Genomic DNA, 27,631 nt, shown 5'->3' on the forward strand with positions numbered 1-27,631 from the left:
TTCGCTCGGTCAAATATGAAAGTAATCTAGATAAACTCATGTTTATGTTCATGTTTTGAAGGGACGGATTCAAAGATCCAAAGGTTCAAGGAACCTCACACGTCAAGTTCCCCCTGCTCGTGGGAACCACATACATAAACCCATAGTTAAACTATAGCATAGACAAGCAGATATAATAGTTTTTTGTGTGAGCATAGTATGGCAATAGAGAAAATAAAAAAATTAAATATAAAACTCAAGGAGTATTTAATATCATTGTCTCTGTACTCCCTACAAGAGTTCACAGATCACACTATGGGTTTATGACTGTCGTTAATCACTTTTTGCTATATCTATGGGAGGTTTAAGACTGTTTTATTTATTTATTTATCATATTGTGAACAAATACTTGACATGAGGAAAGGCACAACAGGTTCATGCCCAAAACTGTCCCATTTCCAATTTATACTATACTGTCCAAATCAAAATGTTGGTTATGTCACTTTCACTTTTCAAAATACAATTTACGCTCTTTAATACTCAGATAAACGAGCAAATTTTGAATCAAATAGATACAATTAGAGTCTAGAATAAAAAAATCTAGAACAGTAACTTAATAATTACCTGCTACTTCTGTTACGTTTGTTTGTATTATATTGACGCTGTTCCTGATGAACCTGTACATGATTATGAATAAAGACTTTTACAATTCAATTCAACAGTTGTACGATAGACAATCCATAGAATAATACAAACATAACATGTTGTATAGACAACATAAACATACAAAAAAACAAATAGTTCAGTATATAATGTTATGTAATAGAATTTCACATATTAACTTTTGTGATATAAATCACACTGAGTGTTGGAATGGAACTCATATTGTAAAATGTGAATGATTATGAAATATACTTTCCTGACGAATAAAATATAATTAATAATTTTCAACAAGAATAAACAGTTAACATTACATCAGATAGAGATACCGGTATCAGCTATATTCTGCTAGAAGGTAGTGCAAGGCAGAGAATCGGCAACGCTGGTCTCCTATGCTATTTCTCCTATTTCTCCACTGCTATTATAACGTGGACCTCACTATAGAATTAATTGACCGAGCGAAGTGAGTTCTAAGATTCTAGTCGACGGTTTGGCATTTCTCTTAATGTTTAAATGTTTATAATTATGTTTTTATGTTGCGCATTTACGGCGAAACGTGGTAATAGATTTTCATGAAATTTGACAGGTATGTTTCTTTTTTAATTGCGCGTCGACGTATATACAAGGTTTTTGGAAATTTTGCATTTCAAGGATAATATAAAAGGAAAAAGGAGCCTCCTTCATGATACGCCAATATTAGAGTAAAAATCAGACTATAGAATTATTCATCATAAATCAGCTGACAAGTGATTACACAGATGTGAGGAGAAGCCAGTCTATTGCTGTATTTCCATAAGGTCTATAGTTTCAATCAGGTACTTGTGGATGAGAATACTGCGTGAGGTCTACTGTTCACAGAACTACTAGTATTATTGATGATGTTATGTGGGTTATTTTTATGTATTGTTTTAAAATTTTCAATTATTATACAGTATTTTTCAGTTATTAGTGATGATTTAGTGAAGTATTCTTATTTAATTTGGTTTTCAACTTTCCAAATTCCCTTTCCTAAAATCTAAATATCTAAAATCTAAATCAAATTCATCTTTCCTAAATTCTAAATTCCCAATTTATAAATATTTTGGACTCAAAATTTGACAAAAATCGTGAAGTGTAGACATAACCTATTTTTGGACAATTTCTATCCAAATTTGGGAAAGGAACAGTTGTGGGCTTTAAGCCTGTTGTTCCTTTCCCAATCATTCATAGTTGAGAATTATATTGTAACTATATCAATGTATAAATAAATTATGTCAGTCTCAAGCCAATATGACCATCAATCGATGACGATCTTACTAGAAAAACCAAACGAACTTATCAAAACTTGAACAACTGAGCCTTCAAATAAAAATTGAACCCTTCCTTCAGGATTTTCCAAATCTACATGACCCACTCCCACGATAGCTCCGAATCGAACAAGGTTTCCCTCCACCCTTGAAAGGAAAAGAAGGTTCGAGAAAAACTCGTCCCAAAAGAGCAGCAAGTTTGTTTTGAAGAGTGAAAACTCAAAGTCATTTGTAGAAGAAAAACAGCAGCAGACGATGTCAATAGACTGTATATCGCATTACTACGAGTCCCAAAACCCACCAAACTTCTACTCAACTGACTGCTTCCTATCACTGACTCCACAGAACAATTCCAACACAATTACCGCCACAAAGAAACCCCTTAGCACAGCTAGAGGCTATAAAGAAAGCTTTGAAAAGCAACCAAGTAACTTGATAATCCGAATCCAATTTAACTTTTTCCATACAAAACAAGTCTCTAATTCTCTCTTGAGAGCTCAAGCCTGCAGGTAATGATCATTGAGTCAATGTTAAAACACTATTTCAAATGTTCATCGTTTCAAGCAGCTTAAGTTTCTTATTTGTTGGAGAACTTGAAGGAATTGAATTTAAAGGATTACTTGATGAATGCTTTTCAAGTAAAATAAAACTCAAAACAAAGACACTCAAACACAAACCATGTACAATTTAAACCTACTACAACTATTGAATGAAAAAGACTAAGAAATTGTCAAAAACCACAGATTTATTGATACTTAGAAAGACCGGTTTCGGTTATTACACCATTGTCAATCTCTGATAAACCCCTCTGATAAACTGTTTATCAGAGATTGACGATGGTGTGATAACCGAAACCGGTCTTTCTTAAGTATCAATAAATCTGTGGTTTTTGACAATTTCTTAGTCTTTTTCATTCAATATGAATAATTACCACAATATCAACTCCTCAACTACACAAAAAGTACTACAACTATGGTACAAGAACCTTATGTGTTTTTGAGAAGGTGATATTGCGGTATATTATCCATATTGAATGAAATTGACTTGATGTTATCAAAACTACTTATTTATTAAAACAGTTCGAGTTACTAGTTTCGGTTGTTACACCATTATCAATCACTAATAGATCCTACTTGAAAACTCGTAGACTCTTTCACATGAGATTAATAATAGTGTAACAACCGTAACAAGTATCTCAAATTGTTTCAATAAATAAGTGATTTGGACAATATCGAATAGTTTTCATTCAATATGTTACAAGAAACCTGATTTACTAACGTAAGCCTGATAATACACAATTACGAATTTTAGACTTGAAATTATCCAGATCAATTCTTAATTATCTTATTCAGATGAATTATTAATCACTCAAAACAAGATTTACATCATACTAGGATTACTGCGAGATTATTTTGCTACTCTCATGTAACAACTGAGATTTGAATGAAATGAAATGAAAAATATTTTTATTCATCCAAAAACCAGTACAATAACAGAAAAATCTGTTTCTTATCATCGAAACATAGAAATGCACAGTAATAAAGGTGTAACAAAACAATAAGGTTCTTTTATAAAAATGAATAAATCAAAAAACGAGACTTAATCTCATTAAAAATGAACAATTTCTAGTCATTTTATTCATACATAGATTTATATTCAGATTTACATCATCCTAGGTTTACTACAAGATTATTTTGCTACTCTCATGTAAAAACTGATATTTGAACTATTTTTAGACATTTCATTCTTATCTAGGATTAGCTTGGCTCCTCTTGGGAATATTTCGATTTGATTTTAGTTGAATTGTATAAAGAGATTTAAGTTTATTGTTCTTTGGAAATAGAAAAGATATGTTAGAAAGACTGATGAATTATGTTTATTGTTCTATGGAAATAAAACGATTCATTGGAAAGAATGATAAATTGTAATGAATCGATAACAATAAACAGTTTTATATTACTTCACATCAATAAAAACTTTAATTATTAACGGTTTTTTTAATGCTTTCCGAGAAATTGAGAGATATTTTATAACATAAAATTGAGCAATTTTCTAGAAACACGTAACATTGTTTCTGACAGAATATTTGGCGAGAACAGTGTACTGAACTACGAGATCAATTTCAATTTCTGATCGCGGAAATAGAGGAAGGTTGAATAACACGGAAATTTGGCTTGAAACAGTGATGGATTGAACAATTCACTTCAATGATGAATAAAACGAAGCATGCAGATAGAAAAGGAATTTTTAGTCCATCTGTTCCCAAAGTCAATCCCGGGCTTCGAACTAAAAAATAAGAATATTCAATTTGCGATAACCTCGGATTGCACAATTCACTTTAATGATGAATAAAACGAAGCATGCAGATAGAAAAGGAATTTTTAGTCCATCTATTCCCTAAGTCAATCACGGGTTTCGAACTAAAAAATAAGAATATTCAAGTTACGATAAACTCTAGTCGAGAGTTATCAGTAGAATTATGAGAGCAGATGAGTAATTCATTCTATAAAATAATGTATTTACTATTTTTTTTAAAACAATTATAGCAGAGAGAAGATTGAGGAGTAAGCCAATATTGAAGATGAAATTTTTTTAACCATGATACATTGTTATTTAAGGGTGTGACCACATTGAATGCTCGTCAGATCATGGATGAGCCGGAAATCAAAATTTGACAAGTGCCATTGAAACACGTTGTGACTTGCGTGTAGCAGATCACCCTGAACGCAACCAGCAAGTGCAAGCGTTCAGTGTGAGTGTTCCAATTGCTCTTTCCAGATTCTGTCTCTCATCTGCACGCTTGGTCATGCATGCCCAAGCTTGCACTTGCACATATACGCATTCAATTCAATTTGATCACACCCTAATAATATATTACATTATTATCAAATGAAATAACATCACATAAGTGAGTCATCAATAGATTCAAATACTGTTCGGTACTATTTACTATCAATGAATTTCAGGTTTACAGTAATTATATTACTAAAAATTGCAGTAGTATTAGTTTCCATGAAAACTCAATACCAACAATAATTATCTGAACAAAGATAAAAATATCAGGATTAGAGCAAATTATGTTATTTCTTCTCATTTTTTAAATAAGCTACTTATCTCTATATATAAAAATTAATGTCTGTTTGTGTGTTAGTTTGTTCCCTATAGACTCGAGAACTACTTGACGGAATGGCATGAAACTTTGGGAATATGTTGTGTGAAAATTGGGGATGGTTTCTGATCAGAAATTTTAATAGGGGGGCTAATAATAATTATATATTAATCCATTTTACAGATCTATGTTTTCGAAATTGTCGGCCGAGCGGCTAACGTAGAACAGGAAGATCATCATGATTCAAGATCATTTTGTAATAATATGATTTTAATACGGACTTCCTATGTGCTTAAAACTACCGTTTTAATACCAGTAAACAATTTTAACACAGAGTGATGTGTTTATTATAGCTGGTAAGTTTATATGCTTACCAGCTTAATAAACACATCACACTGTGTTAAAATTGTTTACTGGTATTAAAACGGTAGTTTTAAGCACATAGGAAGTCCGTATTGAGATGTGAATGAAAATATTGATTGTAAATAAATAAATTTAATGATTCAGCAAATAAAGTCAAGTGTGACATGAGATACATTGACTTTTTGGCATTACGAAGTTTGCCGGGTAAGCTTGTTATTGAATAATATGATCAAACATTCATAACTCAATTCAATAAATGTCTAAACTACATATAGTAAATCCATCTGAAAAGATAGGGCCTATAGGCTACAATAATGTATGATCACTAATAACTAGTATGAAAACTGAATTAGAAAATAAGAGCCTATGCAGTCTGAGAAGAACAATATTGATCGATAAATGCAAGCAGAATGCGCATGCATTTTATGAATATGCCATGAATTCCTCATGTAGGTGTCACTCTATTGTAATCCCTGGAGTACTCTGCAAATAAAGCAACCCAGGGGTGGTCTTCCTTATTCAATATTGTTAAGAGCTAGCAGCACCCTTCCCCCGATCCGGCAAAAAGGGGATTCGAGATCTGAAGGGGGAAAAGTGTCAAGTTGCATCAGTCAATGACAGGCAAACCAACTCCATCTATCTTGAAGCGTGCAAGGAAATTTTGATCAAAGAAGTAACAGACCTTCAAGACAAGAAGAGTGCAAGGAACTTTCGATCAAAGAAGTAACATAGACCTTTAACCATTGAATGGTGAAGGCAACCAAGATTTTCATGTTCTCACAAAAATAATGGATTTTACAACTTCTGTTCCGCATAGTTGGCATCTAATTTTTTCCTAAAATGCTTCGGCACCCCAAAATATAAATAATTGGTTGTCTCCTACTGGCGATACTTTACTACATTTCAGAGCAACACTGTGATACTATGCAATACTACAGTTTGAAGTGCCCTATAGGCCTAGGCCTACTTGTTCATTGTAAGGATTATGGACTAGCTAGCCTACTGGTACTGATACTAAGAAAACAAAAAAAACTTTAAAACTTGGATTCCACAGCATCTATGTTTTATTTTAAGAAATAATTTATTAACAAAAAATATTGACAGTGAAAGGGGACACCATCAGATTTTGAATTTTGATAATGTTTCATTACTTCACCACTTAATACTTATTCAGCATGAAAGTTGTCAACAATTCATTACGATTTTCATTAAATTTAAAATGTATTAGTAATCACTATATTATATTTATTATTAGTAAATCAATGTTCCAATGCCTGATAGTTAAAAGTGGAAAACAAGTACGGTAAGACAACAGCAATAAATTGTAGGTTACCATATATTTAATTAATACTAATAGTTTTTGTTCAAAAAAATATTTTTTCCTACAGTTACCTTGAAAAGTGGCCATTGCTGCACTGATTACAGAACGCAAAGAATCACTTTTCCGCTCTAGTGCGGGAAAAATTTTTCTGCACTCCAGATTTGCAACATGACAACGCAAAATACTTAGTAGGTTATATGGAGCAACAGTGCAGCAAAATCAAAATGAAGTTGGTAACATTGACTGGGCTGCTATAGTGAGCAGAGGTGCAACGAAGCACAACGATCTAATTATTAAGTAGATATTATAACCAAGGACAACATTTTATTCAATTTGACAATAAATTAGGTTTTATCAATAATAAAATTACACAGAAAAACATTTGATGCATTCAGGCAATTTTACCCATAATTACCCACTTTTCATATTCAATGGTAACTGTAGGAAAAACTTAATGTGAAATACGTGCGCAAAGTTCCTCTGCTGCACTCAAGAAACCATTCCGCCCTCGCCTACGGCTCGGGCGTAAACGTTTCTTCGGTGCAGCAAACTGTCACTTTGCGCACTAGTTGCACAAATAACTATTAATCCCAGCGGAATACGGTAAGATGTGTTTGCAATTATATTCGTACATTTAGTTAACATTAGTTTACACCGAGATCTGCACATCCCCTATGTGACCTGTGAGATAAGACGATTGGCAGCCCATCATGAGTCACGTCTTCATCAACACGACAACACCGAAGTCAGCGGTAAACGTTTCATCGGTGCAGCAAACTGTCACTTTGCGCACTAGTTGCACAAATAACTATTTTCATAAAATATAGGCTACACTATGTAGCTGTAGAGCTGAATAGCTTTGCTCTATAGCAGAAATATTAGCAAAATTCAGCTACATATAAAGAAAGATAAGTAAATAAAGAAAGAACTGAACTACAAATTTATAATATAGAATAACTGATTTATTCTGATAAATAAATAGAACATAATTTTAATAACAAATTGCATAGGTACTATTTCATATCAGCATACCATATTGCTTGATAACGTTCTTTGAAATTACAATCAAAAATTTTTAAAAAACTTCAAATCTCTTTTCATAACCTATCAACACAGGAACGCATAAAAAATTAAAATACTGACAGAAGTTAGGCAGCTTAGATTTTGCTGACAGTATTCTAAATCGTTATCAAGTATCAAGCTGCTAAAATTATCATAATGATTAAAACCATTACAAAGCCGGCAAATAACAACGATTTCAACTCTATACAAAAATTAAATAATTAGGCCAAACAGTTGAATAATGTGCAAGACAAAATGACATTCATTTATAAACAACCTAAGGTACTTGATAATTTAAAGAACTTTTATAATTAGCAGATTGTCAATGTTTTACTGTACATTAAACATTTAATCAGAGGATAACAGAACCAAAAAGAAAATCAGTCTACAAAAAGGTAAACAAATCACACACCCAAATTGGAATCTTCGTCCAGCTGAACTAATAGAAAGAATCTACAATTTTATCAAAGAGACTTCATCCGTACTCACTTTTTAGTTGATTTAATCCAATATTGAACCACAAAACACAATCAGAAATTACAATAAAACTAAACATATACATTCAAGCACATTTTTATTGAAATTCAACACCAAAACGACTGCGGTTGTTCAGATGCTATCTCACAAACTGCGGAGAAATTAGAAATAAACGAGAGAGTTAGAGTCCAAAACTTACCGCTAGAATGCGCTACTGCGCTCTCAAGGCGTACCAACTGTTTCATTTGACAATGAATTATTATTTATAAAATCAAATTATTACAAACTATGCTTTATTAATATTATTTATGATATTTTTCATACCTCCATTTATCCATTTATGAAAGAAAATACGTTTTTCAAAAAGAATGAATATTATGGATTTTTCGTTTAAAAAGTAGCCTGTAATCAGACATTGAGCGGTCTTTTTGAAAAGAGGTGTTGGAAAATAATAGATTATACACTGATATAATTTGGTACCTATTTGACTTTATAATGAAAGAAAGAAATTATTAAAGATACTGTGAAATGAAAATAATTAAAACTTTACATGATTATATTTGTTTAATATATAAGAATTTATTTGGTTGAACCTAAAAAGAATTTCATATGCAGTTTATTTATTCATATGTTTGGAAATAATTATTGTTAATCATGTGAAATTATTTAAAACATTTCAAATCATTTATAATTTTTATTTCGAGTTAAAGTTCATTGGAAGTGTTCCAAAATTTTTGTTTTTATCTTGGAAATTTAATTTTAAAATTCAAAAATGAGGGAAATAGTACATTTACAAGCCGGACAGTGCGGCAACCAAATTGGGGCAAAAGTAAGTTTTGTAGGATTTTAATTTCTTACAAAATTTTTCTTAAGATTCCCATTTTGGGATACAAGTTTTACAGTGACATGGAGAATAATTTTAAGTTATATAACTAGATCAGATTATATACTATCAGAAGCAAAACTGTTTTTATTTATAGCAGTTAAACAAACTAAAAAACGACTTTAGGTTTTGAAACTAATAATTTTAAAGACAGTAGGCTAATCTTGTTTCTATTCATAATTTTATTACATAGGTAGGCCTACTCCTATTTTTACAGTATATGCAGAATTTTTAAATAATTAAACCTTAGGCCTATTGTTTTATTCTTAAGTCATTGACAGTAACCTATCTGTACCAAGATAATATAGAATGTAATACATTTATTTAATTCCACACTTTCCCTGTACCAGATATTTTTGTCAATCAATGAATGATTTTTGCAAAATAAAATGTTTTATAAATTAAGCTGAAAGTCATTAGAGAGGAACACAATAAATAATATTCAGTTTGTATCAGAAATACACGGTGAGGTACGGTAGGTGTCCTCAAATTTCTTGAATTATGAAAAATAGTACATACAAGAATAGGCAGCGTATAGTTCTTGCAGTGACAAAACACAGTTTAACAATATTCTTGATGTTAAAAACTTGTTTTTTTCAGTTTTGGGAGGTTATATCCGATGAACATGGAATTGATGAAACAGGGACTTACCATGGTGATTCAGATCTTCAACTAGAAAGGATAAACGTTTACTACAATGAAGCTCCTGGTTGGTTTCATTTTTAACTCCTCTTTGTATGCCTATGATATTCTTCTTACACTGATAAAAACAATAAATTCTATTTCTATAGGGTACTATCATAGAGAAACAATAGCATAAGTAGATATCCCATGGTATAGGGCGTTATTATTTTTATTGCATCCCAAACATCCGAATAATCAGAATGGGGATAAGTCAAAAAGAGCAACTAAAGGAGGTTCTCAACACATATCATAATACATTTATAAAATAATGTAATTATACAATAGTCACATGAAATATTAATAATATATATTATATTTTTCATAACTCCATTTATCCATTTATGAAAGAAATACGTTATTCAAAAAGTATGGATATTATGGATTTTTTGTTTAAAAAGTAGCCTGTAATCAGACATTGAGCGGTCTTTTTGAAAAGAGTGTTGGAAAATAATAGATTATACACTGATATAATTTGGTAGGTACCTATTTGACTTTAAAATGAAAGAAAAAAATTATCAATGATACTGTGAAATGAAAATAATTAAAACTTCACATTATTATATTTGTTTAATACATAAGAATTTATTTGGTTGAACCTTAAAATGAATTTCATATGCAGTTTATTTATTCATATGTTTGGAAATAATTATTGTTAATCATGTGAAATTATTTAAAACATTTCAAATCATTTATAATTTTTATTTCGAGTCAAAGTTCATTTGGAAGTGTTCCAAAATTTTTGTTTTTATCTTTGGAAATTTAATTTTTAAATTCAAAAATGAGGGAAATAGTACATTTACAAGCCGGACAGTGCGGCAACCAAATTGGGGCAAAAGTAAGTTTTGTAGGATTTTAATTTCTTACATCATTTTTCTTAAGGTTCCCATTTTAGGATACAAGTTTTACAGTAACATGGAGAATAATTTTAAGTTATACAACTAGATCAGATCATATACTATCAGAAGCAAAACTGCATTTATTTATAGCAGTTGAACAAACTAAAAAAGCAACTTTACCTTTTGAAACTATAATGATTTTAAATACAGTAGTCTAATCTTGTTTTCTATTCATAATTTTTTTACATGGGTACTCCTATTTTTACAGAATGCAGAATTTTCAAATAATTAAACCTTATTGTTTTATTCTTAACAGCCATTGACAGTAGCCTATCTGTACCAAGATAATATAGAATGTAATACATTTATTTAATTCCACACTTTCCCTGTAACAGATATTTTTGTCCAATCAATGAATGATTTTTGCAAAATAAAATGTTTTATAAATAAAGCTGAAAGTCATTAGAGAGGAACACAATAAATAATATTCAGTTTGTATCAGAAATACACGGTGAGGTCTTTGAATTATGAAAAGTAGTACATACAAGTTATAGGCAGCGTATAGTTCTTGCAATGGCAAAACACAGTTTAAAAATTCTTGATGTTAGAAACTTGTTTTTTCAGTTTTGGGAGGTTATATCCGATGAACATGGAATTGATGAAACAGGGACTTACCATGGTGATTCAGATCTTCAACTGGAGAGGATTAATGTTTACTACAATGAAGCTCCTGGTTGGTTTCATTCTTAACTCCTCTTTGTATGCCTATGATATTCTTCTTACACTGATAAAAACAATAAATTCTATTTCTATAGGGTGCTATCATAGAGAAACAATAGCATAAGTAGATATCCCATGCTATACCATGGGATATATACTTATGCTATTGTTTCTCTATGATAGTACCCTATAGAAATAGAATTTATTGTTTATGTTGTTTATGGGCGTTTATGTCGCAACTTTTACTATTATCTCAAGCCGATAGCTCATGTAATTCTTTCCCGTGAAGCTGTGTGACACTGTTAGTCTCTCATATTGTGCCGTTCATACACATTTTCACCCCAGCAAAACAGTTAAAAATTGGCAATAATCAACAGTAATCGGCTTGAGATAACAGTAAAAGTTGCGACATAAACGCCCTATACCATGGGATATCTACTTACGCTATTGTTTCTCTATGGTACTATCAACATATCAAATTTCTAAAACTACCTACTCATATTGAAACTCCAATGGAAATTAAAAATGTATTAAGACAAAAAATTGACACAGAATATATTTATCATAGTAGAGAAAGAATTGCCAAAGAAGGTATTCCATGGTATAGGTCGTTTATCTTCTAAATTTCAAGCCGATTTAGTCTTAATACCTTAATACCTTCAGCTTCATCCATTACCCACAATTGTGGGATCGATGGCGTCAAAAAATCAAAACACGTACAAACACATGAAAAAAAATTTAAATATAGAAAAAAAAATTATCTTTGTTACTATCCATTATTACTGTTTCGACCCGGTGGTAGTGAGAGTGTAAAACTATGAGTAGTAGTTTTTAAAATGAAATGAATATATCCTTTATTAGGTGGAGTTAGGACTTTGAAATCCTCTCTACCACTCCTCTACCTCACTACCAAATTTTCAGTCTCAATTATAAAGATATTATTATTCAATCATTGAAAAAAAAATCTTGGCGACTATAAAACAAGAATGATCAGTTAATATTTGAGAATGCCACAGTATGAGAGAGAATACCAGCATCTCATAGCTCGACGAAACAGAACTAGTTGGACTAAAAACTTGAGTTACAGAGAAATTTGGAACATAAACTCTCTTTACCATGGTATATCTTTTTTCCTGTATTCTCTCTATAATATTATAATGTACTTCATTCAACATTCATCAACAGAATTCCTATTCTCATTTATAATATTCTCTAATGAAAAATTCTGCAATTAGTGGGTTCGTGACTCTTCTGACTTCTAAAGTAAATCATTGTTTTTTGTTTGGTGTTTTCTAGTAAAACCTCAAATTTGAACCAGAAAAATGCAATACTGTATTCAATACTCATAAAAGATCAGCACATTTTAATATCAGCAGTTAATAAAAGTTATTAATAGTGTAAAGATTGTAACTGTACAGAAGTCTAATGGTTTTGAAATGTTTGTTGCAGGAGGTAAATATGTACCAAGAGCGGTTCTGGTGGACCTGGAGCCGGGTACGATGGAGTCCGTGAGGTCGGGACTGTTTGGCCAGATCTTCAGACCGGACAACTTTGTCTACGGACAGAGCGGAGCCGGCAATAACTGGGCCAAGGGACATTACACCGAGGGCGCCGAACTGGTCGACTCTGTACTCGATGTCGTCCGCAAAGAGGCTGAGGGATGTGATTGTCTACAGGTGGGTGATGCAAGAATTTCACATCCTTTTTACTATCTCAATAAATGTGTTGTAAATCCATTTTTATCCAGTATCAGTTTAAACTCTGAATTGAAAATACTTTTGAAGTGGAAAAACTTTTTAGCAGAGAAGACGTTTTGACCAGGTGATTGTCGTCTTCCGACTGAGGATGATTTTAAACTCTGAATTGAAAATACTTTTGAAGTGGAAAAACGTTTTGACCAGGTGATTGTCGTCTTCAGACTGAGGATGACCAACAACAGGGCGAAACGTCGTCAAAAAAGTGTTTCCACTTCAAATGTATGTTTAATTCAAAACTATCAATAAGTTTTAGTGAAATTGTCATGTGATAGTGGAATACGAATCAGCTCTTCCATATTAAAAATTATATTGAATTATTTATCATCCATGTGCTGTGGAATGACTAATTAATCATTGAATCATAGTGCTTTGAACAGTGACATGATGATTCTATAATTTCTAATTATAGATGTCGTCCGCACAGAGACTAAGGGATGTGATTGCAAGAGGGTGATTCAAGAATTTCACATCCTCCTCGCTCTCTTCAATATACTTTTCTTCAATCCGTGCTAGTAGTAAAATTGTCATAGATAAAATAAAATTAGCTCTTCCCTATTGAAAATAATCTTAAATTATTCATTATCTATGTACTGTGGCATAAAGGCATAATAATAGGCCTAATTGAATATCATCTTTCCAATAAATTACATCAACCATCTGTGACTTGATGCTTATATAATTTCTAATTTGAATCATAGAGTTGAAGGTAATAAAATTAGTATGTTTCAAACTATGATAGTATTAACAATGCAGTAACTTATCCATGTATTATGAAATTCAAATAAAATAACATTTAATTTAAACAAAATTACCAATACCTTTATCTAATGAATTAATCTATTCTAGACACGACTATTTCAGGCATTTATCCCATTATCAAGCTATATGATTTGTAAATGAAATAAATTTACAGTACAGTCAACAGTAGGCTATATCGATCCATATATAGCTGCTGAGTGAATCACCATTTATTTAATGTCTTGAAATATAAATTACACAATGTACAATAAACAATTCTATAGTCTACTGCAATATAGTACAGAATAATTGTATAAAAATAAGCTACAAGTTGAGAGTGCGGTGAGATACTCACTTCAATTTTCACGCTGAATAATCAAGCGCAGCATTGAAGCACTAATAAGAATCTTCAAAAATTCACGCTGTGTTAAGTAATAGTAAAGCACTATAGTTACTACGGTTTATTCGAAGAGTAGGATGAATATTATTGACAGAATCCAAGGGCAGGGCAGTGGACTGTGGATGATAGTTGGTATAAATACCTACAAACAAATCTTTGAATTCTGTGCATAAAAATACTGATAGCTTGAATTGGGGTAAGTACGCCAATAAAAGACTAAATGAATCAACAAGATAAGATTTAATAATAATAAGATAATAATAGGCAGATGGCCACATACAAAAACAATATTGTGTCAAATATTTTGGGATCAATAAAATAATAATAGGCAGATGGCCACATACAAAGATTGAATCAAATATTTTGAGATCAATAAAATAATAATAGGCAGATGGCCACATACAAAGATTGAATCAAATATTTTGAGATCAATAAAATAATAATAGGCAGATGGCCACATACAAAGATTGAATCAAATATTTTGAGATCAATAAAATAATAATAGGCAGATGGCCACATACAAAGATTGAATCAAATATTTTGAGATCAATAAAATAATAATAATAAAATAAATAACAAAACAATAATAAAATAAATAAATAACAATAAAATAATATAATAATAGGCAGATGGCCACATACAAGATTGAATCAAATATTTTGAGATCAATAAAATAATAATAGGCAGATGGCCACATACAAAGATTGAATCAATATTTTGAGATCAATAAAATAATAATAGGCAGATGGCCACATACAAAGATTGAATCAAATATTTTGAGATCAATAAAATAATAATAGGCAGATGGCCACATACAAAGATTGAATCAAATATTTTGAGATCAATAAAATAATAATAGGCAGATGGCCACATACAAAGATTGAACCGAATCAAATATTTTGAGATCAATAAAAATAATATAATAATAGGCAGATGGCCACATACAAAGGCAATTGTCAATCTTGGAAAATTATAACATGTGAAATAATGTAGAGAACTACAAAATTAAATGAAATTAGGTCAATGACATTAATGACCATTGAGGTCTGACAATAACTGCAAAGGTATTAATGATATTAAATTATTAATGATATTGGTATTATGATATTGCAATAAATGCAAAGGTATTAATAATGATACCTGAAATGAATATAAATTGAGTGCAATAATGAAAGTTATTACTAAGGTACAATAATAATGATTAAAAAATGACAATAAGCTGTAAAAATGCTCAGCAAATAACATACATAAAAATATATGCGCATAGGCCTTCAGTGATTTGAATGTCAAAATAGATTTCGACCTAACAATTAATAGGCGTTACTGGCCTTAAAAATATCACTTAAGAGCTAAGGGTAGCTAATAAATACAAATGAGGACAGTCCAGGTTGAATATAGGCGACATGGGCCTTCAATGAATTGAATGTCAAGACAGACATCAATTAGAATGAGTAATAGGCGACAGTGGCCTTCAATGAATCACTTGTAAAGCCAAGGGTAGCTGTCAAATCCAATAAATAAATAGGCGTCGATGCCTCAGTGAAATGAATGTCAAGATAGACATTAACTAAATAGTTAATAGGCGTCACTGGCCTTAGAATAACACTTAAAAGCTAAGGGTAGCTAATAAATATAATGAAGATTATCCGGGTAAATATAGGCGACATGGGCCTTCAATGAATTGAATGTCAAGACAGACATCAATTAGAACGAGTAATAGGCGACAGTGGCCTTCAATGAATCACTTGTAAAGCCAAGGGTAGCTGTCAAATCCAATAAATAAATAGGCGTCGATGGCCTCAGTGAAATGAATGTCAAGCTAGACATTAACTAAATAATAGGTAGGCGTCGGTAGCCTCAGTGAAAGAATGTCAAGATAGACATTAATAAAATAATAAGTAGGCGTCAGTGGCCTCAGTGAATCACTTGTAAAGCCAAGGGTAGCTGTCAAATCCAAAGAATTAATAGGCGTCGGTAGCCTTAGTGAATTGAATGTCAAGATAGACATTAATCAAATAATAAGTAGGCGTCAGTGGCCTCAATGAGTTGAATGTCAAGATAGACATTAATAAAATAATAATTAGGCATCAGTGGCCTCAGTGAGTTGAATGTCAAGATAGACATTAATAAAACAATAATGATGCATACGTAAATGAAAATTGAAAAGAACGATTTACATAACCTGAATAAAAATTTGAAGAGGAGATGCGGCCAGGCAGACAGGCAACGACTCCGCAATACCAACAGGAACAGGACATCAGCAAGCGATGAAGTGATTAGGCCATGCGATGACAAGCATGGAAACGTCCACTACAGCAGGCGAATCCCCCAATGGAAAAGTAGGCTGGAGCGAGTAGAATTCCAAACGAATAATCCGATCTTCAAATTGTGGAATTTTTGGATTGATTTCCAAACAGTAGAGATGATGCACTTGAAAGTTTGAGGTTCACGAGGTGAAGCCAATTGTAGAAAAATGGCAACTGAAGCCTACACGAGGTTGTAATTTTTGACAAAGTTTATCCAATTTTAACAGAATAACTGAGTGAAGAACTCGATGAATAATTGAATCACACTGAAGAATAGAACAAACGAATTAATTTGAAGAATAATTCACACTTTAAAAAGGTTTTGTAAGTCCGATGAATTCAGATGAAAGGTGTAGACCGAGCACAGGAAGCACACTCGCCGACCTCCATGAATAGATAGACAGGAAAAGCTAAAAACGCTAGCAACAAAAACGAGAAGGCGGAAATGTAGCCACGTACGTGAAACGTCCACAAACGTTTGGTGAAAAAGTGGCAAATAACTAAAAGGTAAGATGCCAAAAGACAAGATTAAATTCTAAAAAATCGAATAGCACAAATATTAAAATTGCAACGGCAAACAATCCGACGAAAAAATACGAATAAAAGTATAGAAAACCAGCTGATAGAGCAGTGGCAAAAAACCGCGACTGAGACGTCACTGATCAGCGCAGACGCACAAAAGACACAGCGCGCAGACAGACAGACATGATGACGACATGAAGTCTACGTAGTAGCGGAACGAATAACAAGTGAAACCGTTCCAATAAATGCTTTGTCAGATTTTACAATTATGTTAACTAGTTTGAAGTTCTTTAGAAACTAACACTCATTTCTTCTGAAGTGGGACTCGTCAAAGACACAATCTGATTCTGACTGCAGTAGGGTATTAATTTTATTTAATTTGATAGGGTAGGTTAATTTGATTTCAATCACTTCTCTTTGGATTCTAACATCTTCAAAGATACTCATAATTTAGCTTTCAAGCTTCATTATCTGAATTTTTTCTAAAAAGCAATATTATTATTTCCGAAGGGATTCCAAATGACTCATTCGCTGGGAGGTGGTACCGGGTCTGGCATGGGAACTCTGCTCATTTCGAAAATCAGAGAAGAATATCCGGACAGAATCATGAACACATTCAGCGTAGTGCCGTCTCCTAAAGTAAGAATTTGCATTACTTTCAAGTCGTTGATCAGAATATATTTGTAGCTTAATTAAGATTAGGACTATAATTCATGTTTTATACTTTTATCTGCTTCTATTCTACCACAACCATATCTATATTCATTAACATAGATTTGAATTATAAATGTCATCATTCATGATAATGAACTTTATATTCTTATCAAAGTACTAGTAATCAAGTGATAACTTTCAATTCCTTTGGGATATCGACACATTTTACCAAGAGAATTATCTATCGTTTTTATTTTACCAAGAGAATTATCTATCGTTTTTATTTTACCAAGAGAATTATCTATATCGTTTTTATTCTACCAAGAGAATTATCTGCATTTTTCAATGAATGCTGTTCATTGTTAGATGTTTCATGAATGGAAAAATGTTTAAAATATGTTTCATGAATGGATAAAAGTATGAAAGATGTTTCATGAAAGGATAAAAAATGGATGAAAGTTTGAAAGATGTTTAATGAATGGATAAAGGTTTGAAAGATGTATCATGAATGGATAAATGCTTGAAAGATGTTTCATGAATGGATAAAAGTTATCTCATTCCACCTTTATAGAGTAATAACTGCAGTAGGCAACACAGTAGATGAAACATGATCAGTCCTTTGAACATCATGAATTGGAAGTAAAATCATAATTCATACAAAATTTACCTGAATGTAATTATGGTTCTTAAAAATCATAACTCTATTCATGGAGCTTTACTCTTTATTCTTTAAATCATCACTCTAGCTTCGTTGAGCTGTATTATTCATTTGTAATTATATCAACGAATAAATAAATAAATAAATAAATAATTTTCTGATGGATAGATGATGAATGAAAACTAAAACTCCCAATAATATTAGAATTTTCACTTATCAAGAACTGCTCTCTATACTACATTACAAGAATATGCTATACAATAAAAATTAACATTCTTTTATATATTTTCAAGGTATCCGACACAGTGGTTGAGCCTTACAATGCAACGTTGTCAGTCCATCAACTAGTGGAAAATACAGATGAGACCTACTGTATTGACAATGAAGCACTCTATGATATCTGCTTTCGAACTCTGAAACTTTCCAATCCCACTTATGGAGATCTCAACCACCTTGTCTCTGCAACTATGTCTGGAGTGACAACATGCCTAAGGTATGAAACATATCGATTCTAAGAGATTTTCCATTACTAATTAATGATGTTTCCATTCCAGATTCTCTATATTTCTAGCATTCATCTATTTGATTACCAACGGAATAATAGAATATTCATTGAGCCAATATAAACTTAATTGGTTTTTTTCCTACCTCAACGAAAGGTATCAGCAGGTAGTCATTGACTCTCATACCCATGAGTACCATTCAGAATGGATGAAGACGAGAAGCGGGGTCCCCCAGGGGTCAGTACTGGGTCCCCTGCTTTTTATTATATATATTAATGACTTGCCATCATACCTTGAACCAGCTAAAAGTGTATTATATGCTGACGATGTGAGTATTCTACTGAAAAGCAGCAGTCAGTCCAATGTGGAATTGGAGAGTAAGACTGCCCTTATTAATTTAGAAAAATGACTATCTGCTAACATGCTGTTGTTGAATACCAACAAAACTAAATAAATTCCATTCCGAACTACCAGAGAAAATAATTTAAGTATCAGAGACTATAAAATAGAATCCGTGAATGATATAAAAGTTCTTGGAGTGGTGATTGACTCTGACCTTTCTTGGAGACCTCACCAAGAATACCTCAAAAACAAACTGAACTCAGCAATTTTCGTACTGAGAAATTTGAAAGCTATATTGGACTCCAGGGCTCTTAGAAGTGTTTATTTCGCACTGTTTCACACACACCTGACCTACGGCATTAATTTTTGGGGAAATTCAAGTTGCGTAGTTGAGGTGTTCAGAATGCAGAAGTGGGCATTGAGAGTGATGATGGGAGAATCAATTCGAACAAGTTGTCGCCCCCTTTTCAAAAAACTTCAAATTCTCCCATTCCCAAGCCTATATATTTTCGAAACAATCTGCTTCATTAAGAAAAATCTACATGAATTTAATACAGGCGGAACATTCCATCAATACCCAACAAGATATAGGAACAACCTAAGAGACGACACACACCAGACAACCATGTAGGAGCGAGGTGTTAGGAGTTCTGGTATTCGGTTGTATAATTTATTGCCAGCTCATATAAAAGAAATAACTGGTACAACATTCAGAGATCAATTAAAGAAGGAGCTGCTGTCCATATGCGCGTACTCAAATGAAGAGTTCAGACTCTGAACTCTTCATTATCTTTCTCTTCATTATCTATTCTCTTCATTCAGAGAGTAGTACTCTCTGAACTTCAGAGAGTACTACGAGCGTTGAAATGGGGTTTAGAGAGAATAGAAAAAAATGTATTGACTTCTTTTCATGTACCTATTTATGTTCTAAACTACGAGCGTCGAGATAAGGTTTGGAGAGAAAAAAATATATATTGACTTATCATTTATGTATTTATGTTCTGTATTTTATTGACTTACGACATTGACAAGTCCAAATACCCCTTTTATAGGAGGTCAGTGGATGAAATAATAATAAATAAAATAAAAATAAATAAAAATTGATCTAATAGGACATTTTTTGAACTAAATAAATTATTGTTATGAATGATTTTGGTTACAATTAGTAGATTAGCATTTAGCAGTGAATAGCATAAAAGATAGAAGTTTTCAATTTATTCATAACATCAGAAGTACATAACATTTTCAATTTATTCATATCATCAAAATGAACATAGATTATTCAAAGTAATGTTCTTATTGCTTGATGAAGTATTTTTATCAATGACTGGTTTCAATGAATACAGCAGTACCATATTGCTGATAATAGTAATAATATCAGCAAAATAATTTGCTGATGCAAATCGCCTTATTGAAGCCGCTTCAACAGAATCTGAATAACTTGATGAATCTAAAATAAAGTCAAGATATATTATTACATTATTATGTTTCTAATAAGTTCAGAAAAGAATAGCTGCCTTTATTTTTACCTAGGAGGGCGGAGTTAGGGCGCAGCCGGCCCTCTCTTACACTCAACCCTTCAATACAACGCTAAATAATTACTAGATTGAACAAATCAAATTCAAAAAAGGTAAAGCTTCAGAGGTAAAGCCTCTTTACCTCAGAGGTAAAGAGAATATTTTGAACTAGCAACAGCTAATTGAATTGAACCTGATAAAGCTGAAATGAAGTAAAGATACATTCCTTGCACCAAAAATAAGTTCCTTAACATTTGTAACAATCATGTAATGTGAGTAACCTACTTAATTACAATCTGGAGCTGAACTGACATTTAAATTGATAGTAAGTGATCAACCAATTTAGGATAGTTCTTGAAATGTTTATAAAATAATATTTCAACTGTCTATAGATGGAAATTGAATTTATTCAAATGCTCATCGATAAATAATTATTATTAAACGAAAATCCAAACTTAGATGCTGTAAATATTGACAACTGGGTTAACAGAATTTAACAGGTTTTCAGTATTCAACCTTTGATTTTCGGTTTAATAATTCAACTATCTATCCTAAATTCAACTATTCAACTTCAAATTTCGGTATATTATAAGTGACTTGGCTGTTTTAAACAATTCAGAAAAGTTCATGAAGTGTTCATAGATTAATGAAGTCATTATATTAATTTAATAAATGTAGAGGTAAAAGTATTGAAGATAGACTTTCAACCATAACATTTTCAAACATAACTTATTGAAAACCACTATTCTAATTATTGTCAAATCAACTTCTATTAATCTAATTACAGGCCTCCAGCTTCGTATTGAAAGCAACACTAAGACAGTGTATTTCAATTATTATGGAGAAGATCCACAACATCAATCCTATACTATTAAACGAGCAATTTCTGTTTATATGTTTTATATATCTGTATGTGACCGGATCTCGAAAACGGCTCTAACGATTCTCACGAAATTTGGAACATAGTAGGTTTATGATATGACTATTCGATTGCACTAGGTCTCAACCCTGGGATAACTCGCTGAAGGACAAGGATAAATACCTCCTTGGGAAAACTGCTGGAAATTTTGTCGTCCGTCGATACCGTAATGAAAGAGAGTGAACGAGTGCATATGTGTGGGATCATCCAGCTGATCTCACGAGAACAAGAATTCAGCAAAACTTATTCTCTTTTTTAAGAAAATATGTTTATACTTCAGAAAGTCCAAAATAGTAACTAGATGCTGTTAGTACATAGTACATAGTATATTAACAAATTGTAGCAAACATAGTACCTATATCATTCTAAATCGAATTCATAGAACCGTATATCTATTTGTAATTTATTAGTGATGTGTTTGTTTTTTGAAATGTGAATAAATTGTTATTTTGATGAGTGATAGTAGCTTAACCTAGATTTTGATTTGGACTGTAGTATAAATTTGAAAAGGGACAGTTTTGGGCATAAGCCTGTTGTGCCTCCTCATATAACTGTAAAAATAATTGTAGTATTGTACGACTGAGAAAATGAAGAAATAAGTATAAACTATAAATTCAATCTTTCCTTAAAAATTTTCTAAGCTTTTACACACCAGAGCAAAGCTCGGTCCCCCGATATTATATATTCAACGAAATTTTCAACAGTTGGAAACATACGGCCATAGACGAATAATATATTAACGTTATCTTTTCTCTACAATACGCAATTAATTTTTGCGTCTTAAACATCAATATGTATTCAACGAATTTGTTGAAGAATTGAAAAATACGACTATAGACGAATAATATAATTATATTAACGATACATTTTCTCTATTATAGAACGCAGCAATTGAATTTGAATTTTACACAGATTTCCCGGACAACTGAACGCCTATATTAACGCGATATCTTCTCTCTACGATACGACTTAGCAATAATTGAATTTTTCGCAGATTTCCCGGCCAACTAAACGCTGACCTCCGTAAACTGGCGGTAAACATGGTGCCGTTTCCGCGTCTGCACTTTTTCATGCCGGGTTTCGCGCCTCTGACGTCACGCGGCAGCCAGATGTACCGCGTGCTGTCTGTGCCTGAGCTGACTCAGCAGATGTTCGACGCCAAAAACATGATGGCCGCCTGCGATCCCCGGCATGGTCGTTACCTCACTGTCGCCGTCATCTTCCGCGGACGCATGTCCATGAAGGAGGTCGATGAGCAGATGCTCAACATTCAGGTGAAAAAAAATGTTAATTTTTTAGTATCATATATAAAGTAATAGTTATAGAGAAAAGATAGTAATAGAGGTTATAGTAATAAAGAAAATATGGTAATAGAGAAAAATAGCATAAGTAGATATCCCATGATAAAGGTCGTTTATGTTCCAAATTTCAAACCGAATTTGACCAAAAATGTTAACCCAAGCCGATTTCTGTCTATTATCACAGTGTTGGGGGAATTTGAACAAAAATGTTAACCCAAGCCGATTATTTATTATTATTCTTCATTATTTTGATTGATACAATCATTGATGAAGTACATCATCAATATGATAGGGAGAGTCTTATGTATCTTGAGAGATTGTCTTATGTATCTTGTATTTTGGCGAAATAAATATTCTATTCTATTCTAGAGAAAAACTAAGGTAACCTTGTGGGAACGCGCCAACTAAGCTCCCCGTCAGTGAAGCTCCTTTTGAAACCACTTTCGAGGGGATTAACTGACAACTGACGGCGTCAACTGAGCTCCTAAGAGAGGAGCTTTACTGACGGGGAGCTTCGTTGTCGTGAGCGTGTGAGGAGCTTAGTTGTCGCCGACAACCAAGCTCCTTCGTTCTAGTAGGGGATTAGCTGTCGGGGAAACTAGTTGACGGCAATGGTGTATTTCGCCAGGGGATTTACTGACGCCTGTGATCAAAATTGCGAGGAGCTTAGTTGTCGGGGAGACAGGTTAGCGGCGACCTAACCCACTACCTCCGTAAACAAAGCCGTAGTGCATTCGTGTGACGCAGCACAGGTAGGGCTCATACACCAATAGAAACACTAGCTGATATAGACCAGCTGAAATCAACGAATATTTATTAGTGTAGGAACCCTACCTGTGCTGACGTCACACGAATGCACTACGGCTTTGTTTACGGAGGTAGTGCCTAACCTTGTGCTATTCCTCTCCCAAATACATAGTCTTATACATAGGTTACACATAGGTTAGTAAATACATAGGTTACACATAGTCCGAAATAGGTTGAGTCTTGTAGTTGTTCACTTCACAAAATTTTCAGTCATTATTTTCACAACGTAGAAAAGATTACTGTCTATTATCACTGTGTTGGGGCGAGAGTGTAAGAACGGCACAGTTTGAGAGACTATAGTGAGGTCCACGTTATAATGACAGTGGAGAAATATAGGAAAACAGCGTGGCCGATTCTCAGCCTTTCCACTGCTTTCTATAGAAGATAGCTGAAACCGGTATTGAATCAAATTGTGCATCATCCTATTCGATACTCTACAGGTGAATTTGTTCAAATAGGACCTAGTCCTAACTCTGCTCTCAATAAAAGCAATGAATTCTGTTATTCAATTCTATGTGGGGTTTGTGACAAGATACTGGATTTTTTAAAAATATTGAATAGCAAAAATTTCAAGATACTTTTCAATTAAACTTCTTTATTTTTATGAAAAAAAGGGTACTGTACTAGTCTATCCAAGTTTTACAAAATATTAAGTATCCCTATAAAATTAATCATAGTGTACAATTTATTAACTTAAAGTGCAAAATTATATACTGTAGATTAGTGCCAGACTTATATAGATTTATATTTTTATTTATAATTTATATAGTTTCGTTAGTTGATAATGTAAAAATTTAATAGTTTGTCATTTAATGCAAAAATTTAATAGTTTATCATTTGATTTACAACTTGAACTCCTTGCTGTTTGACAGAATAAAAACTCGTCGTTTTTTGTGGACTGGATTCCTAACAATGTGAAGACAGCTGTGTGCGATATACCACCTCGCGGACTGAAGATGTCGGGCACTTTCATTGGCAACTCTACAGCCATTCAAGAGCTATTCAAGAGGATCTCTGATCAGTTTTCAGCCATGTACAAACGAAAGGTATTCTAGTAAACGAGATATCAAATTTTAATAATAGTTAAGCTTAATTATACTTGGATCCCCAAGCTGGTCTCTTATAGTGAGGTATATATTACAGTGTAGTGTAGTATAGGTAAATAGGCCTGTATGTATTATAGGAATGTATGTGGTCTGTATTGTAGTGAGGTCCACGTTGTAATGGCAGTAGGGAAAGATAGGAGACAGCATTGTCGATTATCTGCCTTGCCACTGCCTGCTATAGAGGATAACTGACACCTGTGTGTATGATGTAATATTAACTGTTCATCCTTGTTTAAAATAATCAATTATATTTTATTCTCCACAAAGTATATTTTACAATGATTGAATATAAAGTTTGATGTTTTAATTTAAAGATTGTCAGTTTGGTGTAAGGGTAAGCATTCCTGACCGGCAATTAGGAGGTACTGGGTTCGGTTCCCGGGCTGACAAATAATTTTTGAATAGTATCGTTCATCGAATTTCCATCTAGCTGTTTACCTACCCTGTTGTCACGATTTGATTTTTTTTCTCTATTATTGCCATCAAACTTACATACAGAATAAATATGTGTTTTACCCACTTTCACCTTGATTGAATTGTATAGTTATAATTATTATAGTTTAGCTTACCTTGTTGAATCAAAGTTTTTCTATTGGAAATAATAGTATCGTTTTCTGTTTTGGTACTCGTCACCGGCACTCAAACTGTGGTTTTGCTGGTTTCGCCCAATTAGTATATTATTATGTTGTTTCTAAATCGATGACGTTACAGGGAAAGATTGAATGATTGCGGCACACAGATGATTTAAAACAGGTAGTAATCCCAAGAGTAGAAGCATAGTGGAGCGGCTATGATTGTTATCTTAACAGGTTGGCTCGAGAGTGTTGATTGTATTTATATAGTGGCGTACATAGTGAAGCAGTATGATCTGACCCATTTAGTAATCATGCATCATTTTAAGCTTGAAGCTAGCTTTATTAATTCAAAATACATGTATTATTATTTTCCAGGCTTTCCTTCATTGGTACACAGGTGAAGGAATGGATGAGATGGAATTCTCAGAGGCAGAACTCAATATGAATGATTTAATATCAGAGTACCAACAATATCAAGAGGCTTCAGCAGATGATGAGCAAGATTATGAGGAAGATATTGAGGATACAGAATAGATAAAAAATACCAATAAAGAAAAGAAACTAATAAGACTAAGTACTATACCCAACAACCTCTCATAAAATTCCAAAATATGAAGAAAATTTATGAATACCAGAAAATTCCAATGAATAAAAGTAACGGATAAATTATTTAATGTAAAAATTTGTTGATCATACTCTGCCATTCCATTTGATATTGCACGATTCTTTATTATTTTTTATGCAAGGTATTTTTTATAATTGGTTTACAGTATTTAGAGACAGGTTGAGTAATTGATTATCTCTAAATCTGCTTAAACCTGAACTAGTTTCTATAAAAGGAGATATTATTGTTCACTAATGAAACTGTTTTATTGGAAGTTGATAATGATAAAACCTGCTTGTTTCAAGAGAAGTGGATTTCAAGAAATCAAGTGCAAGTGTTAATTTTTTTTAAATGCTCAATAGAGATTTTATACTTAAAGCTTGAACGATTCAAAGTAGGTTGATCAACTTGAAGATAAAAACAGTATGAATGATGATATCTCCACAAAAAAATTATTAATAGGTTAGGGCATAATAAAGCATCTTGTAATGGAAAATGGTTGGCAGAATGACTGCATAATGCATAAATTTGTGATGTCAAATGTAATGAATAAAAAGCCATGTTTTTCACGGTTTTCTCGAAAACGGCTCCAACGATTTTCTTCAAATTTATACCATGGATAGCTATTTATAAGCCCTATCAACTGACATGAGTCTTATTTATGTGAAAATTGCAGGAGCTCCGTAATATTCTTGAGAAAAATTACAGTTACTAAAAAACCATTTTTTCACGATTTTCTCAAAAACGGCTCTAACGAATTTTTTGAAATCCATACCCTGTATAGTTATTTATTAGCTCTATCAACTGACATGAGTCTTTTTCCTGGGATACTAGTGAGGGGTCCACCCAATCCTTGAGAAATGGACTTTGTAACCTCCTTCTCGTGCATGAGGTAGGTTGGTACACGGCTTTTACTTTTTCTTCTTCCATATACCGTGGGTAGGTAGAGCAGTTTATAAAAAGAACACAGTCATAGTCAAGATATTTCATCTGTAGAACAGCTGTTTTGACGAATTTCAAAAAAAAATCATCGAATTTCACAATTTACATAAAGGAAAAAGTACTCTAAAAACAACTGTATATACACATATACAGTAGTCTGATCGTAGTTGCAAATATGTTGCCGTCAATCGTCATTATGTTATTCCCCTAAATTATTCTCGTTTGATAATGAGGCTTATAGTTCAATGAGCAAGGAAAGTTGTGTGAGTGTACCACACCAGATTTTTTGTTAATATTTTGTTCACTGCTCTATTTGAGGCTAAATATTTTTTTATCATAATTTGTAATTTTCCAGTGGTTTATTTATTGTTATTGGTGTGATAAATATGTCGAGACTTAGCCCTCCATCAAAAGAAATAACAGCGTTGCCAAATTGTTGAAAATTGTGAATTTCTAATTTATCACAGAATTGTATTTAGAATATCATCACCGATATTCCAGTAGTGCTGAAAAGGTTTCAGAGTTGAATCCGCAATTTTACAAAATTTGGCAACGCCATTATTTCTTTGGATGGAGGGCCAAGTCTCAACTTATTTTATA

The 27,631-nt window shown here is 32.5% G+C and overlaps 2 protein-coding genes across 5 annotated transcripts in view; one reads left to right on the plus strand and one right to left on the minus strand.

Moving 5' to 3' along the window:
- Positions 1-8,401, minus strand: part of LOC111056890 — a 140,907-nt gene extending 132,506 nt beyond the window's left edge. For all 3 annotated transcript variants that reach the window (XM_039433864.1, XM_039433863.1, XM_039433861.1), the window contains exon 1: positions 8,270-8,401. The gene's annotated coding sequence lies outside the window, so the exon portion shown is untranslated. The remainder of the gene's footprint in view (positions 1-8,269) is intronic.
- Positions 8,402-8,907: 506 nt separating this feature from the next.
- LOC111056891 (tubulin beta chain) lies at positions 8,908-26,660 on the plus strand. 2 transcript variants are annotated; one of them, XM_039433867.1, is made up of 8 exons: positions 8,908-9,086; positions 9,741-9,849; positions 12,830-13,056; positions 17,614-17,742; positions 18,709-18,908; positions 22,691-22,970; positions 24,677-24,850; positions 25,861-26,660. In XM_039433867.1, exons 1-8 carry the CDS (start codon positions 9,030-9,032, stop codon positions 26,017-26,019), a joined length of 1,335 nt encoding a protein of 444 aa, XP_039289801.1. In that variant the 5' UTR covers positions 8,908-9,029; the 3' UTR covers positions 26,020-26,660. The 2 variants fall into 2 exon arrangements, with proteins under 2 accessions (XP_039289801.1, XP_039289800.1); XM_039433866.1 differs by lacking the exons at positions 8,908-9,086; positions 9,741-9,849 and adding exons at positions 10,442-10,659; positions 11,285-11,393.
- Positions 26,661-27,631: the final 971 nt, after the last annotated feature.

The sequence above is a fragment of the Nilaparvata lugens genome, chromosome 8 (genome assembly GCF_014356525.2).
Source record: "Nilaparvata lugens isolate BPH chromosome 8, ASM1435652v1, whole genome shotgun sequence".
In the NCBI taxonomy this organism is placed as follows: domain Eukaryota; kingdom Metazoa; phylum Arthropoda; class Insecta; order Hemiptera; family Delphacidae; genus Nilaparvata; species Nilaparvata lugens.

Bases quoted from the DNA above. Each gene is read 5' to 3' on its own strand.
- LOC111056891 (XM_039433867.1), top strand. From the start codon at position 9,030: ATGAGGGAAATAGTACATTTACAAGCCGGACAGTGCGGCAACCAAATT. The intron at 9,850-12,829 runs GTTGGTTTCATT...TGTTTGTTGCAG, and splicing joins TTACTACAATGAAGCTCCTG to GAGGTAAATATGTACCAAGA. The intron at 18,909-22,690 runs GTATGAAACATA...AATTTTTCGCAG, and splicing joins GGAGTGACAACATGCCTAAG to ATTTCCCGGCCAACTAAACG.